Raw genomic sequence first — 18,278 nt, 5'->3', positions numbered from 1 at the left:
CACGGGGAGAAAAAAAAAGGACCATGTGACAGAAAATGCACAGGGTTCACACAAATCTTGAAAGCATATTACATGACTTCCAAGACTTTCCAAGACAAAACTGTGACAAGTTCCATGACATTAAACCCCCATGTTGCAGAGAAAAGTAGTCTGGTATTGTAAACTGGAAGACTTCCAAAGCCGCTACTTTGGCCTGTGAAGTTATCTTTATTCCATTGCAACATCAAAAACATTCCACAGCCTATCCAAAATAATAACCTTAATTTCCTTGCACCCCCCTCTGACAACAGGATTCCGTGACATCCTAGTTTCCCCGTTATCCACGACTTTTCCACGACTTGCCAGGACCACTGGAGCCCTGTTGCGCAACAAAGAATTGAAGCAAACAGGTTTCAGAGTACCAGCGGCACGCAAGGATTAGCCAAAACTCTTACGATAAGCAGGAGGCCCTTTAAAATGCTTTACGCTAACCTAGCGAATGCGTAACGAGTACAACTGTGTATTTCATCCGTTTGCGTTGGGCCACTGCGCAGAACTGATAAATTCCAGAGCTGTAGCCGTACGCACTTACCACGGAGGTCAATTAAAATCAATTTTTACAGTCTTCAAATGTACAACGTATGTATAATTATGTATCCTTACAGTTTACTTACAGTCAGGGATAGTTTCATGTTACAATCAAGTAACAGAAGGGTCATTCTATAAATCTGGGGTTCAGCGTGACTTTGTGTCCCAGTTACACCTGGCCTGTACTAATTTGACAAGGGATATCGCTGTGTATCTCTAAAACTGACTGGCAACTACTTTTGGCAGCTACGCTGCATTACTCAACCACTCTAGATATTGAAGAATGGGCTCGGAACCGACCAGATATAACTGGGACATGAAACCAGATTAGACACCAAATTTATAGGCCCATAGTGATTTCAAAGGGAGAAAAACGGACACAAATCCAACAGCACAACAGAAACGGGTAAGCATTAGTAGTACTACATGAACTACAAAATTATAGTAAGGATTTACTTGATGATTCTGCAGGGGATATTTATTCCTTAATATGAACGTAAATGCAAAATTAGGCCTAGTGGATAAATTAAAGCAATGAAACATGAACAACCAAATCGTAGCTTTGAAAGATTTTTTTTTTGTCTCTTGGCAAACTTTTCATTTCAATGACAAAGACGTTTGGGGTTACAATCCGACAATTTTTGTTTTAAGTAAAGGCAGTACCGAGGAAGAGTACTTTTTTCACGAGGAATGACCAATTACACGAACAAGAAGTTATTGAAACTGTGACTTGTCTACAATTCTGCTGAACTGACATGCAGGAAAAAAAATCGCCTTTTTTTCCTCCTTGAATGAAAAGAAAACCTGTTGGTCATCCAATGTCCCACTTTCAATCCCAATGATCGCAGTCAACTTTTGACAAAAAAAAAACCTATTCAAAGATTTATAACCAGTGAAATGAACAACAAACATTTGAAACAGTATAACACCAAAACTTTTAGCTCGTAAAGAAGAAAAAAAAAATTGTTTATCGTTTATTTTTTAATCTTTTTCTATGATAAATAAATTATGATATTTCCACACTGGGCAAGGATGACATAATTCTTGGTCTGCCTTTGACGCCAACTATGGTGTGTGCTGTTGATGAAATGCTGAGGGAAAGAAGTCTTGTTTTCAGGCTTACTGCTTCATCTGTGACAAGACCAAAGACTTGTCATCAGCTTCAGGATCAGAGATGTCTCTGTTTCCAAAAGACTGGTCCTACTCGTTTTCGCACGAGGGCTTTCTAAAAACCAGATTTCTGAAACAGAGGTCTGGAATCCACGTTGAACGGAATCCATCTGAAAATGCAAACTGGTTAACTGGTACCCAGCAATAATGCAGTGTCACCACTTTCACATGCTTTTAACCGTCGCTACCTTGCAAATTTAAACAATAAACAAAGGTTTGTTTAACAGGAAAGATTCTGTGTAAACTTTTTTTCCACTGAACAATTCTTTACAAATTCTGCACATGTTAAACCAAGCAGAAAGAATAAAAGACATAGACAATTGGTAAAAAAGCACTGAAACGTGACGCAATTTGGTTTTGTTGGTTGTTTTAACAATCTATAAAGAGAACTAGATGATGACGACCACATTTCCTTTTCTGTTTTTTTATTTGACTTGACGCGATCCTCACCAAAAGACACCGGCAGGCAGTTTGGATGAATTTGGACGCGTTGCTCAGTTATCGTACACAACTTTCTGCCACGGCTTGAGGTCTGCCCCTTTGGACTCCTTGTAATGTTTGTACTTGCACCTGTCGCCGAAGACGCAGCCCGTGGTCCGCCAAAAGTAGCACTCGTTGCCATTGACCGGACCTGTGACCTTGTTTCCACTGCAAAGCAACAAACAAAAACGGTTGTCAATTTTCTTTTTGCCTTGACCACTGCCAAAACAGAAACTTACTTTGGGTCGGCACTGCCAACAAAACTTCTAACGCGTCCATCTGAAGGTCTGTTTTGAAGGTGCGCACCACATGACATCTCTTTTGCGATTGAATTTCTGAAAAGAACTGGGTGGACTCAACGTTTCGGAGAGTAAGCTCTGAACATCATCAGGAGACTGAAAAGATGCAAAGCGTGGAAGGGATAACAACCTTGTCGGTCCTCGGTCTCCTGAGAGCAGACGGAGCAATCTGACTGCCAGGTTTCCCACAGAAATCTAAAAACCAAACTCCAGGATTTTCCAGGACTAAATTACCGTCTTGGTATTTGGAACAGGATGACTGCCCTAGCCACTACTCTTGACTAAGATAAAGCCTATAGTTTATTATTCTATTATCGTGGTCCATCAAAAATAACTCTTGCATGATATTGATTTGTAAGACTTTTACTCTATTTTTTCCTCCGACAACAGGATACCAGGATACCCTATTTTTCCCCAATTTTTGATTATTTTCCACGACAACTTTCCCATGATTTTTCATGATTTTCAATGACCTTTGGAACCCTGCTCGCTCACAAGAGATTTCATCAAACACGACTGCAAACCCGGATCACACCGAAAGTCTTTTGGGTGTCGTAACAATTCCAATCAAAGCAAGAAAAAAAACAAAAAACAGAAGTTGTGACGGCCAATACCTTGAATCATTTTGGTCGTTGCTCGCCCGACCTGTTTTTGGCTGCTTGGTAGGGTTAATCTTCTTCAGTACCGTGGTGCGGGGCTGGCCATCCAAGATAGGGTTGTCTGGAAATTTTATCAAAAGGAAACTGCCGCCGAGCTCTACGCCCTGTTAAGGTTAAGATTACAAATAAAAGTCAGCGGTGATCAACGACAGATGTCTCAGAATGATATCTATATTTTAGGAGCCAAATGTCATTACCTGAAGTGTCTCCAGGGCCCTCGCAGCCTCCTCGGGACGCTTGTAGTTAATGAAGGCACAAAAGCGGTCAGGAAGGCGACGAAGGCTCTCAATTTCCCCATAACTGAGGGCCACAAATCAAACAAAGACCCCAAAAAAATTGGAATAACCACTTCCTGCATCGGCTTTGTGAATGTCTTAAACTTACTAGGGACAGAGAGTTTAATAGAACCCACGCAGAGTTGACGGAAGAAGGAACTGCAGGTTTGAAAGGTGTTTGAATAACAGAGGCATCGATGCTGAACTCTAGCAAAAAGACAATTCTTGGATCTTGCAAAAATGTTTCATCTCCTAGCAGCAGAATCATTATCCTGTCCTAAAGTCCACAAGGGCGTATTTTGCACTGGGTGCTTTCTTCCTTAAAATCAAGAGCGACTGTTTCCACGTGGTGATCACGGTTTAAATGGACTGCCTGAGGGAGTGCACTGATGCCTCGGCTTAAGGAGTCCCAGAATTTGATATGATTTGATGAATTTATTGTCCATATTTGGAAATTTGTTTTACACTAGATCGGAAGCATAATCACAATTATTATCACAAACATCTACATATTATATGTTAACAATTTATCGATGGTATAACAGTGTATGTTAGTTAGGTTTTCGCTCAAGTTTGTAATCTAAATGGTCAAGAAGCCAGACTTACAGCCCAAACATATCTCTCAGTTGCTTCTCGGATACTGTAGAATGAAGATTGCCAACCCATATGGAGCGTAGATTCAATGGATTGCAAGAACTGAAGGGGGGCAAAACGGAGCAATACTCACAGTTCAGTTCCAATTCACACAAACACGAAAAAATCACACAACACTGCAGTCGACACGTATGGTGTCATCTGGTCACCGAATATGCACACAAAGACTGGAAAGATTTTTATATTGGAAGATTATTTTACAAAACATAACAACCTGAATATGACCTGCTAAAACCAGAGCATCTGACAGCTAGGTCATTCCAGAAATTAGGGGTCCAAAAGTGTGACATTTTTGTGTCCCTGTTACATCTGACCTTTGTTATTTGACATGGGAATATCACCAGAACTGATTTCAAACATTTACTGTTTGTTTGGTAGGTAATTTGCATTAGTTCATCACTCTTGGAAATTAGAAAATGTGTTCTGAACTTACAAAATCATGTCAGATGTGGCAGAGGCACGAACAAAACATGGACCCTAGTTCCTGGAATTATCCAAGTCTATCAGGAGTGCTATAAAATATTACACAGAGCTGTACCACACTGTAAGGATAAATTTCACAGAGCACTGCTACGTTGTGCAACGTTCTGTGTATGAATGCAAAGTTCTGAAACAATAGATTGTTCTGCAGCAACACCACAAAAAAAATCATCAGGATCTCAGAACATAAACCCGACCACTGCAGTTTAATTGATAGTTTTCTTTTATTGTATAAGTTTATTCATCTGCTGAGTTGAAAAGGGGGTTAATCTCAAGACCACTGGACAAGTCAGGAAAATATTCCCCCAACTGTTGGACTTACTCGAGTTTACTACGTTCAATGGTTTCTGTAATATAGTCCTCCTCGTCCGAGATATACACGTCCTCGGGGAAGGAGTTGATGACGCCCTCGACGCCATTGGTTAACAGGGCGTCCAGGGCGGCCTGCACCGAGCCGTATTGACGGATGGCGGCATCGCTTTGGGGCCGACTGAAGCCCATCTCCTGTTGCAAGCCAAAAAGTCAAAATTGGGCCGGACGTTGGTTAGTTCTGCCGAGTACGCCAGGGGAAGAAGAGTCTCAACGACCTGAATGGTTCAGGTTCACATGAGGACAACTGCTGCAAGGAAGGGGCGTTTCAAAATGCTCTCCACCACGAGCCCAGTTTTCTACTTTGTGGTCAGGTTGACGATAGGTTCACACTTCAGGCAAATGGAAACTTAAAGCAAATTTGATGTCACCAACATCTCCGGCAAAATTCACTTGGGTTCAAATGGGGTCAACTCTTGCAAATTAACAGTGCGACTATTTGATCTGATGCCACCAAATTGTAACAGTGTCAGAATCAGCCTCAACAGGCAAACAAAACAGCTGAACTTGAAGCCGGAGGAGAACACAATAAATGTTTTAACTAGGGCATATTATTAATTGCAAAAAAAGAAGGGACTTCACCATAAGTCGTCCAACTCGGACTTTGTGGAGCTCCTCAACGGCATCTTCACAATTTTTATCCAATTTGAGTACGTGTTCAAATGCTGCTTCCGCCTCGGCAAAACGCTGTGAATTCAAAGCGAATAACGCCATCATAATTTTCTCCTCGCCGCAATAAAGTAACACATGCATCTGAAGTTCTAATCAAAGTTTGTCACTCCAAACCAACCCCCCCGATGTTTTGCCCTTACACCGACAGGTATATGTACACTTAATTTTCGGTGTGGCAATAAAAAATCACATGCCGGCTTGGGTGGGATTTGAACCCAGGACTTCCTGCCTACTTGGGCTCACACGTTAACCACTCGATCAAACAATTTACCAGGATCAATGGCTGGCTGAAATCCAATGCGATAGCCGCTTTTATTTTTACTCATTTCATTAAGTGCAGAAAAACAAATTAAGAATCAAACATTTTCCTTCGCAGAATAAGGTTAAAGAGCCATTCAAAACACCAGATAAAAGAAAAAAATTCCCAGGTTTCTAAAAAGAATTTTCCCGGTGGATGATTTTTAATTAGCAACCGACTGACTCACCTTTAGGCCGACTAGTGCGCGCCCTTTTCTAAAATGTCCCTTTGGCCAATCCTTTGATAAAGTAATAGCGCGATTTGCATCTTTTAAAGCACTGGCGAGAAAAGAAGACAGAACAGAAATTGAGCATATTAGGGCAAATACCTTGGGAGATAGGTCAAAACAGACTTTGTGATTCATTTCAAAATATTCCCTGGTTTGATCATGACCTGCGCGCTGTATTCTCATCGATCAACTTGCAAGAAGATCTTTTCTGAGTATAAGAGTAATTTCTTATCAGATGTTCGTATAAGACAACAATCTATTTTACATGTCTTCTCTTACCTTTCATACTCTTCTAGACGATCATAGCAAAAAGAACGGTTTCCAAAAAATCTGCAAGAGCAAGGAACGGCAAGTTGGATAGTTTGAAATTCACTCATTGACAAAGAAAAGTTATACCCACTGATAATGCGTCTAGTGAGAAGTTGCTTGTAATTACTGCACAGACATAGACCTACCTGCTCTGAGTCTTGTCCGAGCTGACCGATGTACAAAATATCTGCTTACAGTAACCAATTAAAATCACTTGGTCCAGTACATCATAAGGCATCGACTGAAGTCACCTGAGGTGCTCAAATCGGCAAACGTCTTACCTAAAATCTCTCGGGTCCAACTCTATCGCTTGAGTAAATAGTTCTATAGCTGCACTGTAGTGGCCCAAGTTTGCCATTTCATTTCCTTTAACTGCAGAGAAACACCGACACAAAAGAAAAACTCTGATCAATTTCCGAGCATCTTGGTGTCTCACAGTTTCGTTTCAATTCTTCTGTACAGCAAGAGAATGGTTTCAGCGGATCTGATGAACATCACCAGCAAAAAGAAACCAGGCACACAAACCAGGCAATAAAAGACAACTCTTTTTGTTAAAATTAGAAAAAGGCATCGTGGATGGCTGACTGAACACTGGACATCTCCCGAGTCAGTATAAATCCCATACCCACTGCTTCACCCAAAATGAAGAGATCCTAAAGGGAGAGATACAGTTTGCCTGTGTAGACATCGTCTCAAATCAAAACTTGTAATCAGAAAACCATGCAGATGCCTTAAGAATTGTCTCCTATCTCTGGTGCGGAATCTTGGACAGGATTTGGGCTGGATCTTGGGCGGGACTTGGGAAAATTTCCAGAGTATCCTAAGGATTGGGACAATTTTTTTTTTTTTTTGGAAAGGAGGGAGTTCAGCAAAAACTCACCCGCAGTTTGTCTGCTTTGCAAAACAATCGGATCCATGTTGTCAATCTATAAACACACAGGAAAACAACACAATTTAACACCTCGTCAAAGCGGAGGTCAAAAATGTTTAAGGTACACAGAAATCTGCAGACAAAGTCTTCGGCTATTCTGTCGTTATCTAACAAATTGAAATGCAAGGCTTTCACAAATGGTGCTAGCATGTTCACAGGTGCCTGCAGTCAAGCTTATGCGCTTATAGATATGGCGACACCTGATGACTTTGGCATTTTTTAACAGCCAGAGTTTTACGATGCCAAAGACTGGCTCATTTTGGGTGCTTTTCATGAAGCCTTCTCCGGTGGGAAATAAGGACAGACCAATAACAGATCTCAAATGAGACCAAGCTGCCCCTGGGATGGTTTTGAGAAATTTGCCGGGTCAGTGGACACCTCTTGGAGCCAATAAAAATATGTGGGGCAATACTGCTGATACACTGCGCCTTTTCCCTGGTTTCAAGAACCAGGGATTGAAAAAAGGCATTCGGACAAAATGAATCCACAACGGCACAACGGGAAAGTGGAACCCCACAAGCTGGGGGGTTTGATGAGGATGAGACTGGCATGTTTTTTTCATGATGGTGGGGAGGGGAGAGATGATGTTCCCTGCTGACGAATCCAGTGGCCAGGGTTAACCTGTCACTGGGCGTCCCAGATAAGTAAGCCCTATGGTAACTGTGTACAGTATGTAGCTAGTGTTCTGTGGCAGTTACTCTGGACAAAACCCAAATATAACACTTTCTACTGTTCAAGGGGGTGTCGAAAATGTCTGGTAATAATTTTCGTAGGAATGGTTTATAGGATGACAATTTGAGATGGTTAATAATCCCATGATGGTCTTGGATTAAGTCGCTGCCTTCACCTATAAAATAATGGCACACAGACATGTTATGTGTTTTTTACCGACACTAGTGGATTTTTTTTAGAGTGCCTCAGAGTTGTAACAACTCGAGTCAGTGGCGTGACTTGAGTCCGATTTGAGTCACAATTTATGGTGACTAGACTCAACTTGAGTCCTGACTGGTGAAGGACTCAACTCGATGCGAGTTACTATGAGCAAATGATTTGACTCCACTTGAGTCCATCAGAAAACCTGACTCGAGTAAAAGTTAATAAGACCCGAGTCCCAAAAAATTAAGAGCAAATTTCTTTGTGAAGAAATACTTGCAACGACTTCTAGCACCAATTTATAACATTCATATCATGTATTTTTATCAAGACTAAGATGTGGTGTGACCAGATGCAGAAACCCAGAGGTAAATTTTAAAATGCAAAAAAAAAACGTTCTCTCTTGTTTTTATTTATCTTATTGTGTTCAATCATTGGTGACTCAAATCGAATCGAGCTTAATACTGGACTTGACTTGACTCTGATTTTTTGCCCAATGACTCAACTCGAGTCACTAAGTTACAATGGCTCAACTCGAGTCATAGAAGTTAGTGACTTGTTACAACTCTAGAGTGAGTGATATCAAAGTGTGATGGGTGGAATGTGCAAGTTAAGAAAGAGGAGGGCGTTACTGACTTGATCTGAACTCATTGCCCTCACCGACTCCGCCTCCTCATTCTGGCCCTTGGCTCCACCCCCCTTTTTCTTGGCCTTGTCTGCCTTGGGGGCTGACCGCTTGATGTTGGCCGTCGCCCCGGCAAAGAAAGCGCTGTCCCGGTCCCAGCCTGCAATGTCATCGTCCCCCATGGGGTCCGACGGCTCTTGCACCCTGCCGAGGATTAAGAAACGGGAGAAAGAACAAAGGACGAGATGAAATTCTCAACCTCTTCTGCTCTCAGAAGTCCACTCAGCAGTCCTTGATCTTTTCAAAGGACCACGGCATAGGTTTACCCTTTTCCTGAATGAAATGACAGAGCTCCAGAAAGCCCAGATTTGGAAGGAACACTTTTTTTTTAGGACAATTGTACATATGTACAATGAAGGGCTTAGAACACATCCTTCTTGTCAGGACCCAGGGCTAGAGTTAAAAGAAACATCAAGTCTGCACCAATCAAAATCAATAATCTACTCATCCACCCTTCAAAAGGCTGGGTGCATCCAAAACAGTTGTTTTGGGTTCGTTTTTTACAAGATGAATGACTGCTTACCTGTTACTGAGTTTAGTTTTTGAAGAACCGAAATTGGTGGACATAGTGTCGTGATTGACTCTTCCGGTAGACGTCGAGTGTGTTGTTCCCTGGGCAGAAACAAGAAATAAACAAAACACAGTCTCAAGACCAACTGATGTATGATGGCAGCTTGGATGGACTGTTGATTAAAAACTGTCAACTCCCACGTACAAAATTAAGAAAAATCTTTCTCCAATACTTGATATAGCTGGAGAAATGATGACCGAAACACTCCTGGACACTTGAAAATCTACCAAGAGGTTTTGAAGGTTTTTCGCAAGATTGAGGAAAGTAATACCCTACCATTATTACTTTATTTGGGGATCGATGCCCCCCTTGAAAGTTAAAGTCCAAATTATGTGCCACTGGATCTCTGCGCAGGGGATACTTTGGAAGAATTGAGGTGGTTCCCATTCAAGATTACGTTGGGTACAACTTTCAAATCAGATCTTGACAACAAACTGCAAATCTTTCATTTCAAAGGTCTGGCAGATGTAAATGGTTCTTCTGGACTCAAATGGACTCTGTGGGCATCCTATTTGAATCTTGACAAACTCAGAGGACACATTCTTCCTTGACTGTCAACGAGCAGCAAGCCATTGACGGGGGAAATAAAAGGAGCTAACCTGGAGTGGGGTCGATGAGTTGGTAGGCTGGGACATCCTCTGCTTGAGCTCTGCCTCCCGCTTGGCCTTCTCGGCCGACTCTCGGGCTTTCCGCAGGAACTCTTCCTGGCGTTGCTTCTCTTCCTGCTGGCGGGCCTCCTCCTCCTCCTTGCGAGCCCTCTCTTCCCGCTTCTTCTCCCGCTGCCGCTTTTTCTTGGACTTGCGCTTCTCCTTGGACTTCTTCTGCCGCTCCTCTTCTGCCATCAGCTCCTCCGCATTCTTGCTGGCCTCCTGAAGAAGGCAAATTTTCCCATTTTTCTGGACTGTGTTCAAAGTTTTTTTTTTCATTTGTTTCTTTTTAATACACTGACCCAGGCTTTAAAACTAAACCTAAGTACAAGGTTGAGAGAGAGAAAAACCACCTGGGGTACTTGCTGAATGTATGAATTAACATTCCTCTGGGAACAAGGTGGATCAACGGTTTGGAGGTAAACAAGAATCCGGCCTGGAATTCCGTTGAGATAGAGCATGCAGAATTTTTATAACAGCTGCTACAACATCAATGCTCTCCATCGAAGTTAGAGGCTAGCAAAGCTAAAAATTCTACGAAGTACATCTGGCAGTAATTTGGGGCGTCCTGACTGCATTATCAAATTTGCCTGAATTTACTCGGAAATTTAACACTTGTGAGTTCTTTTGTCTTCAACTGCAATGGAGTTGGGCCTTAAAGATGTGAAGAAATTCACGAGTTTGACTTACACTCTCTGTTGGTCTGTTTGCTGTGTAGGAATATTCTGAAATGCAACACACACAAAAGAAAATATTCACAGGAAAGATAATCCCAATGATTTTTTTCGGCACAATATTTATTTCAGATAGGCTCTTTCAATACCTTCCTTTTTCGACGGGGGTTGGTGTTAATAACTCACTTTAATCCACACAGCTCGGGGTGAACGAGGTGGTGTGACCTGCACAACCTTTGAACTTTGAACCACATGACCTGGTATGATTTATTTGCGACCCCATGCAGCTACACCAAGGTATCCACAACCGCATGTAATCTGTTTCGGTGATCAAACAGAGCAGAGTAGGTCTTTACCTGTAGTTTTTCTGTGAAAAGGTCGTCTTCTTGATTCCACCGTTTCCCAGAAATCTTCATCACTGTCGTCATCATATTCGTCACTCGTATCAATATAACCGTTATAGGAAGCTGGAGAAACAAAAAGGCACAAGATTTGTAAAATGTGCTGAATCAATTTGATGTAGCTTTTTTTTTTACAAGTATCTATCACAACGCCAAATTAAACTTTGTAGCCCTGACCCTCGGTGTTTAGTATAAATCACATAGAAATCCAGTAGGAATAAGCCACTTGCAGGTTAAATTTGAATAAAATCTGGTACACTGTGTTATCCAATAGCACAGAAACTATGTTACTGATGGTTATCATACATGTAGGGGCCTAATTACATTTATTTCCATTTGATTTCGCATACAGAAACCTACGACAAAGACATTTACATATCCTACCTCTAGAACCAAAGAAAATCTGTGCAAATAACTCGAACATGTCATCCTGTAAAAGTGAAAACAAAACAACAGAAACTTGAGACTTGGGAGAAACTGTGCAATAAAGTTTCTTCTGGCCTTACGAAGACGGCGGTGAAATATTAACACGTAAAGAAACAGATGCATGCCAAATGATATTTTCTTTTTATTCTTTTCTTGAAATTCTTTTTTCAAATCTCAAAAACCACGCGTAAACACTGGAGCAGGCGAAAAAGAAAAGCCAAAGAGCAGAGCATCATTTCTGTGGTTTAAACACTGTACAGTAAAGTCGTTCGACCTTTGGTTTCAATAGGCCTTTGTGCTGATGATGTGACACTTTGCATTCACGCGAACTTTCTTATGAAGCACCAAAGAGAGCCAACCATGCCAAAAAATGTGGTGTTACCGGTATAGAGGTGTATCGAAATCTACATCTGGTCCACACGTATGTTCACCCACCACTGTCGCCTGTCGGTGTATCAATTTAGTTAATAAATGCTATGGCACAAGACAGGGGAGCCATGTTTCGGTCCCGTCTCCTACTACCACGGCTTTGAGTTTTGATCAAAACAGGCAACGGTAAAGAGCTGTAGCCAGTGTGGTCTCACATGGAGACACCGCACCACGTGTTGCCAACATAGAGTGCAATATAAACCGTTGAAAAGATTTTTTGTAGGGTTTTTCCTGAAGATATACCCCACATATGTATTTGCAAATGACGTTAGTAATGACATACATGATAAAGCCACAAGTGCAAAGATTTTTGTAAACGTGATATTAAGTCCTTTTCATGTGACATCGTCATTTAATGCCCTCAGAAGCCAGTACTTATCCTTGATATATCATAAGCTGATTTTTATCGACACCATTTAACCCTACTAAATTCTACACCACTGGAATATCAGCTGGACTTTGCGTTAGGTAATGAAAATCCCAGTCGCAAGAATATCATGATTTTTTTACAGGAAGAGAGAAAATCAACAAATTTTCACAGGTGCCGTGGCAGGCACGTGCACCTGGTGAGCCTGCACCTAAGCATTACCGTAAACTGCACAGGTGTATCACTTGCTCAAATGGCGCCCATGGTAATTACACCTTTTGGGCAGAGTTATCCATCTTGCGCCTTCGGAGCTATACGATCTTTGCCGTAAACCTTAGTCCTATGAACAATCCCTTTTATCTGAAGAGTCTCGGTGGGCACGGTTAGTAGAATGGTTCAGAGAGATTTTGAATGCAGCGCCTGGTTGGTTATCAGGGACTTACCATAGTCAGGATGTGTTCAGTCCTCTCTTCTGTTGTAAGGTACTTGTACGCGGCAGAGATCTCTTGAAATTTCTAATGAGAAAAACAGTTTTTGGCGCACATAATATGCATGGCTCCATATAAATTGTTCTTTCTGGATTTCGTGGGAATATCGAAGCAGGTGGAATTTGACACCACAAACCTGGGGTGTACCACATTTTGCATCCATTTATTAATATGAGATGATCAACGGTAAGCTTATGCATGCGTTGAAGAAGATGGCTTGGCATGAATTGAAACTGACAACAAATGCCCATGTTAATTATTATAAGGCATTCCTGCACATTTTAGGTATACATGCACCAGGTCTAGACCCAGAATTCCAACAAGAAGAATTCATCATGAACCAGTGAGCATAGTATGCAACAGCTGTTACTAAGCAAACATTACATGCACTGTCAAAACATTGCATCACATTTTCCACTGGAGAAATACTGGTACACTTATTAGCATATTCATGTCATAAGGTGTCTACCTTGTGGGAGGTTTCAATTCCCCCATTTCCCCAAAATTCCACAGAAATGCAAGATTCAAGCATTCAATCCTTCCCTTAATACCATTCATCCATTTTATGGGCCACAAAATCTTTCAGCTGAGAATATTCTGGCTTGCAGCTGTGGTCTGGGAATTCTTAACTATCTGTCACAGCAGTTGGGAGCGGCCCAAGTATAATTGGGACCAATGCCATAAGTTCCGGCATAGATGGTTCCAGGCACACAACAGCAGCCCAGTCTGGCCACAAGAAGCCTGTGGCTAGTTTGATGGTTTATTTACCTCAGTGGCCGCTTCATCATTGGCATGTTTATCAGGGTGCCACTTCAGCGCCAGCCTTTTGTAAGCTGCTCTGACATCAGCCTCGCTGGCACCTGCCACCAATAAACAAATCAACAACAATCTAGATGAGGTAACACCCAAAGAAACTCATGTCTATCAGATTGGAAAGTAAAGTAGTTTACCCCTTGAGAGATATGGGCACCCTTTTTATATTCTATGGTTCTCATTTCCGACCAACCCTATTTTGGGCTCGCGATCACAGAAAAAATAAAAGCTTCCCCCCCTTCTAAAAAGACCTGAACCCCAAAAATGGAATTTTTCTTGTTTTAAAGGATTTTCTTTTTTCGACCGACCAACCTTATCTCAAGTGGTAAAAGAAATGAGAACCATAGAATTTCATAAGGGCGCCCTATTGGAAATAAAAAATCAACAACAAACAGCTAACAAGAACTACATGAAAATTTGCAAAGCTGGAAGGAGGGCCTGGCATTTTGATCACAAAATGGGGTTAAAATTTCTTGCCCCTTTCACTGTAATTGAACACGTTGAAGCATATAATTATGCGTCTTACTACCAGCACATCATATTTCTAATTGGCCTTCACACAAAAAAGTTGTAAATGCACAAGTTTAACAAACTTTGCCACTTCCAGAAGTTAACAATATTTTGAATGTAATACCTGTAACTAGCATTATGTGTAAAACATGGGATTTGAATAGGCCAGGCAAAATTGATTTTTAATTAAAGTGGTGTCCAACGATACACATTAGATAAATTTCCATATTTTTGCTACTTCGATGTTTGTTATTGTTTCTTAAACGATTGGGCTATTTCAATCAATGGCAAAAATTCTGTAGAGATAGCATGATTCTGGCAATTTGTTCAAGTTGGGTGTTTGGTAAAGATCCAATTCCAACCCAGTTACTGGATGCAACAATGTACATCACTGACAACAACCAAAAAAACAGAAAAATGCAAGAAAAAATAATAAAATGCAAAAAAAAGGAGAATCAAAAAAACACTTGCAGACAAAAAAATTTCACAGAACAACAAATCTTTCTGATAGCAGTGTTGTTAGCTTTATCAAAACTCCACCAGCAAAAGCTTTTCATTTCCAGGCCAAACTGCACAAAGGGGTGAGGGGGTGACATTTATGAGTACAGCAGGGCGAATGTAAGTGAGCCAACCAACCCCTGACCCCTGATTAATGCATTGTGTTTGACAACGACCATATTACAGTACATATTACACTGTACAATTACAAATACAGTTGTTTTCCTGAGGTCTGGAGAGCTCTCTTTACTAGCAGTGCGTCCTGTTTCAAAAAAACTCAAATGCATTGGAAAACATCGGATTCATTTACAACATGGCCATGTCATGAAACTGTTCAGAAAATTTCGTTCTACCATACCAATTTATTTGGACACTGCATCAGTCTACATACATGTACCTGTATTAAATATCAAACATTTATTTGCCTGTTCTGAACTGACTGACGCTATTCAGGAAAATCAGATGGTGATGTTGAACTAATCAACAGCAGTACATGGAACAGGGCATACAATGTTAATTTATCTAAATAAAACACACGAGAACACCGCCATCAGAAGCAAAGAAAAAGTTGAAGCCGCTCTGGCAGTTGCTCTCTTCTGTGGCACAAATACGAAACTTTTAGCGCGGGCTAGGAGTAGGACCTTGAATTCAGACCTAGTAGGATGTCACACTTTATTTCCCTTTCAAAAAATCCTAAAATCCAAAGAGTCACACATCATGAAAAGAAAAGTGAAATATCCCCAAATCATGACAATTTCATGTGGAATTTGACTTAAAACATTGAGGGAATAATTGGGACATTTTTGTGCTGGGAAAACAGTTGCAACTTGCCACAATGGCCCTGCTGGGATTCGGTCTGCAGACTGCATACTCTCCAAGCTGACTTGGTAACTACTGAGCCAAAGTGCTCACTCACTTTCAATGCGAGAATAGAGCAAATGTATTGTATTGCCTATGGCATTCTAGCCTCGGCAAGCGGCCATTTATCAAAAAGTAAAGTGAGACTAGATGCTGGTAAAATGTATATTGGGCATAATCAGCCTATCTGTACAACCACCAGGTCGCTCTGCATAATTAGTCAACCCCGCATGAAATCTCTAACTTTAGGCTCCCTACTTCTCCTTTTTGAAGTAGACTCTTTCACAACCATGAATTAGAAAGAAGAGGCAATTGGCTGATGGTAGAATTATCAACAAATCATGAAATACAATAAACTGATTATTCAAAGATCCCTAATTTTCCTTTGCAGTGGTTTACGAACAAGCAGAGAGTGATAATATGTCCTAAAAAGTCAAATTTAGAAAGAAAAATCTCAAGTACAGTACTTGCTCCCCTGATGATTAGCCAAATTTCAAGCCCTGATTTATCATCGTTATGTTATCAATGATCGGCCTGTTAAAGTGCCAACAAACTTCTGGCCAGTCATACCAGTGAGGTTCTGCCATGTCTGCAATAGGCCTACCTTGCTTTTTCATGTTTTTTAATTTTGGAACATGAATGTGGGGCCATGCATGGTCAATGAACATGCGCAGTGTCAACATGTGCACCGTTCGTTCTTTCGGGCATGTCAGTCACTCTGCAGTCATGATCAAAGATCATATATGCGGCGCAAGATGGCGAACTTCACCGTAAATACACGTAAAACATTGTAATCGCATACGCGCCATTTGAGCAAGCGATATGCCTGTGCAATGCACATTAATGCACTGGCGGCAGGGCTAGGAACGTGCACCTGGTGAGCCTGTGCCCAAGCATTACCGTAAACTGTGCAGGCATATCGCTTACTCAAATGGCGCCCATGGTAATTACATCTTTTGGGCAGAGTTATCCATCTTGCCCCTTCGGCGCTATAGGATCTTTGGTCATGATCTAGTCCATGTATTACGCTTCAAGTTCAACTAGGGCATAGGCTACATCATGTACCAACTACTAGCCTACCACTAATGCTTCAAGTTGAACTAGCAACTAGCAATGACTAGAGACCCCGTCATGCCCGACAATTTGCCCAAAAAACAAAGAGCGATCAACAAATTTTCACCGTGGCACATACCTCTTGGAACACCCAAGATGTCATAAGCCTTCGCCCTGTCGAGTGACATTTTTAAAAAGAAATTTTAGATCCTGTAGAGTGGACATTCATTCACTTCTTTCCACAGCTGTCTTCAGGGAAGCATCGGCGCACGTTTCGCCATGTCTGCGACATAACATGAACTTGCGCGAAAATGATGAAGTCACGTGACAAGTGTCAGAAACCCTGAACCCATCCCATTCAAATACGTGCAAGTGCTGTTGACGGCAGTCTGGTCCCTCATCGATGACGTCATAAACAGGAAACTGCACTTCCTGGTAAACTTTTTTGACGTTCAAGAGCACTGCTGTTCAAATAAAAGAATCGTTCTTCTTTGAAAGGAATTTCAATATCAAACAATTTTGTTGGGCTCAATCGTGCGATCTACTCGACTGCGTTGCGCAGTCAGTCGATTCTTACTATCTTCCACACTTGCTTGGAAAGAAAATGCAATGGCGCACTGTGTCGACACTGGATAAAACAAGATGAACGACCAGATCAGATCGTCAGATAATTTTTAAACAGAAGGTTAAACAGGCTGATGGTTCAAGTCCACGCAGAACACATTTTATACTGGGAAAGTTCCACTTTTAAAAGGCCTGGTGAAACTGAATTGCTGCCAGGAATTAGCTACTGGAAAGTTCCTTTTAGATTTAACGGGAGAACTTAAGTGTGAACTTAACTTCCTCACAAAGGAAGAGTTGTGTGGACTTGCACACTTCCAATGTTTTCTCCCACCCACCTTAAAAACACCTCGACTGACACTGCAATTTGGTGACCGCGCTGGCCTTGGGGGCTGCGTTGTGGCGCAAGGAGGTGGGAAAAGAAGTCACATTAATGAGATAATGAAAATTCTTCACGCACGAAAATCGTCCAATACCAAGGCTGCTCATTTCAGTCGAGGCTAGCTCTTTGAGTTTTCTGCAAACTATGAAGAAACAAAAAGTTTCCACAAGAAATATTTCGATAAGATAATTTACAATTAAAGAAAGTTAGAATGTAAAAGGATTAAAAACCCAAACCAGTTATCATCAGTAAACAAAATGAGTATGGACCACATGGGTATCATTTTAGCACAGCTGAACTAGAGACATTTTATTGTAGCCTGAACGGTTGTAATTTTTTTTTTACTATTCAAATATACAGGTGTAGGCCTATTGGAATTCCTACTATTCAGCTAACTTCAACTCTCAGTTTTTACTCTGAATTTCAGCTTCGTGTACCAAATAATGGGATCTTCAGCTTTTGCTAGCTATTTTAGCTGTTTTGTATTTGGCCACTCACATGCCTGAAACATTAAAACTGTTTTCAAATATATTTGAACTGTTTTAAAATACAGAATATATAGATGTGCATTATATCAATTCTGGCTTTATTTGAATAAAATTTTTAAAAGACCAAAAAGTGTCCAGTTTCAGTACCGCTGAGAAAACACA

The 18,278-nt window shown here is 41.2% G+C and overlaps 1 protein-coding gene across 3 annotated transcripts; it reads right to left on the bottom strand.

Annotated features, from left to right (window-relative positions):
• Positions 1–149: 149 nt before the first annotated feature.
• LOC110983360 (uncharacterized) lies at positions 150–17,003 on the bottom strand. 3 transcript variants are annotated; one of them, XR_015427486.1, is made up of 20 exons: positions 16,825–17,003; positions 13,722–13,813; positions 12,909–12,980; positions 11,628–11,673; positions 11,199–11,309; positions 10,859–10,893; positions 10,121–10,390; positions 9,474–9,562; positions 8,902–9,094; positions 7,342–7,387; positions 6,743–6,833; positions 6,432–6,482; positions 6,111–6,201; positions 5,536–5,640; positions 4,907–5,088; positions 4,057–4,146; positions 3,373–3,475; positions 3,131–3,279; positions 402–2,385; positions 150–358 (listed from the first exon to the last, which is right to left on the bottom strand). XR_015427486.1 is itself a non-coding variant. In XM_022242562.2 (19 exons), the coding sequence occupies exons 1-19, from the start codon at positions 16,871–16,873 to the stop codon at positions 2,232–2,234; spliced, it is 2,019 nt and encodes a 672-aa protein (XP_022098254.2). In that variant the 5' UTR covers positions 16,874–17,003; the 3' UTR covers positions 150–2,231. The 3 variants fall into 3 exon arrangements, 2 of the variants coding, with proteins under 2 accessions (XP_022098254.2, XP_087001029.1); XM_022242562.2 differs by having other exon boundaries at positions 150–2,385; XM_087144903.1 differs by having other exon boundaries at positions 150–2,385; positions 8,926–9,094; positions 16,825–17,002.
• Positions 17,004–18,278: the final 1,275 nt, after the last annotated feature.

The sequence above is a fragment of the Acanthaster planci genome, linkage group LG13 (genome assembly GCF_054643075.1).
Source record: "Acanthaster planci isolate LZ-2023a linkage group LG13, COTS_SCS, whole genome shotgun sequence".
In the NCBI taxonomy this organism is placed as follows: Eukaryota; Metazoa; Echinodermata; class Asteroidea; order Valvatida; family Acanthasteridae; genus Acanthaster; species Acanthaster planci.
Note: the sequence above shows the minus strand (reverse complement) of the source record. Positions and strands in the feature narration are given on the sequence as shown.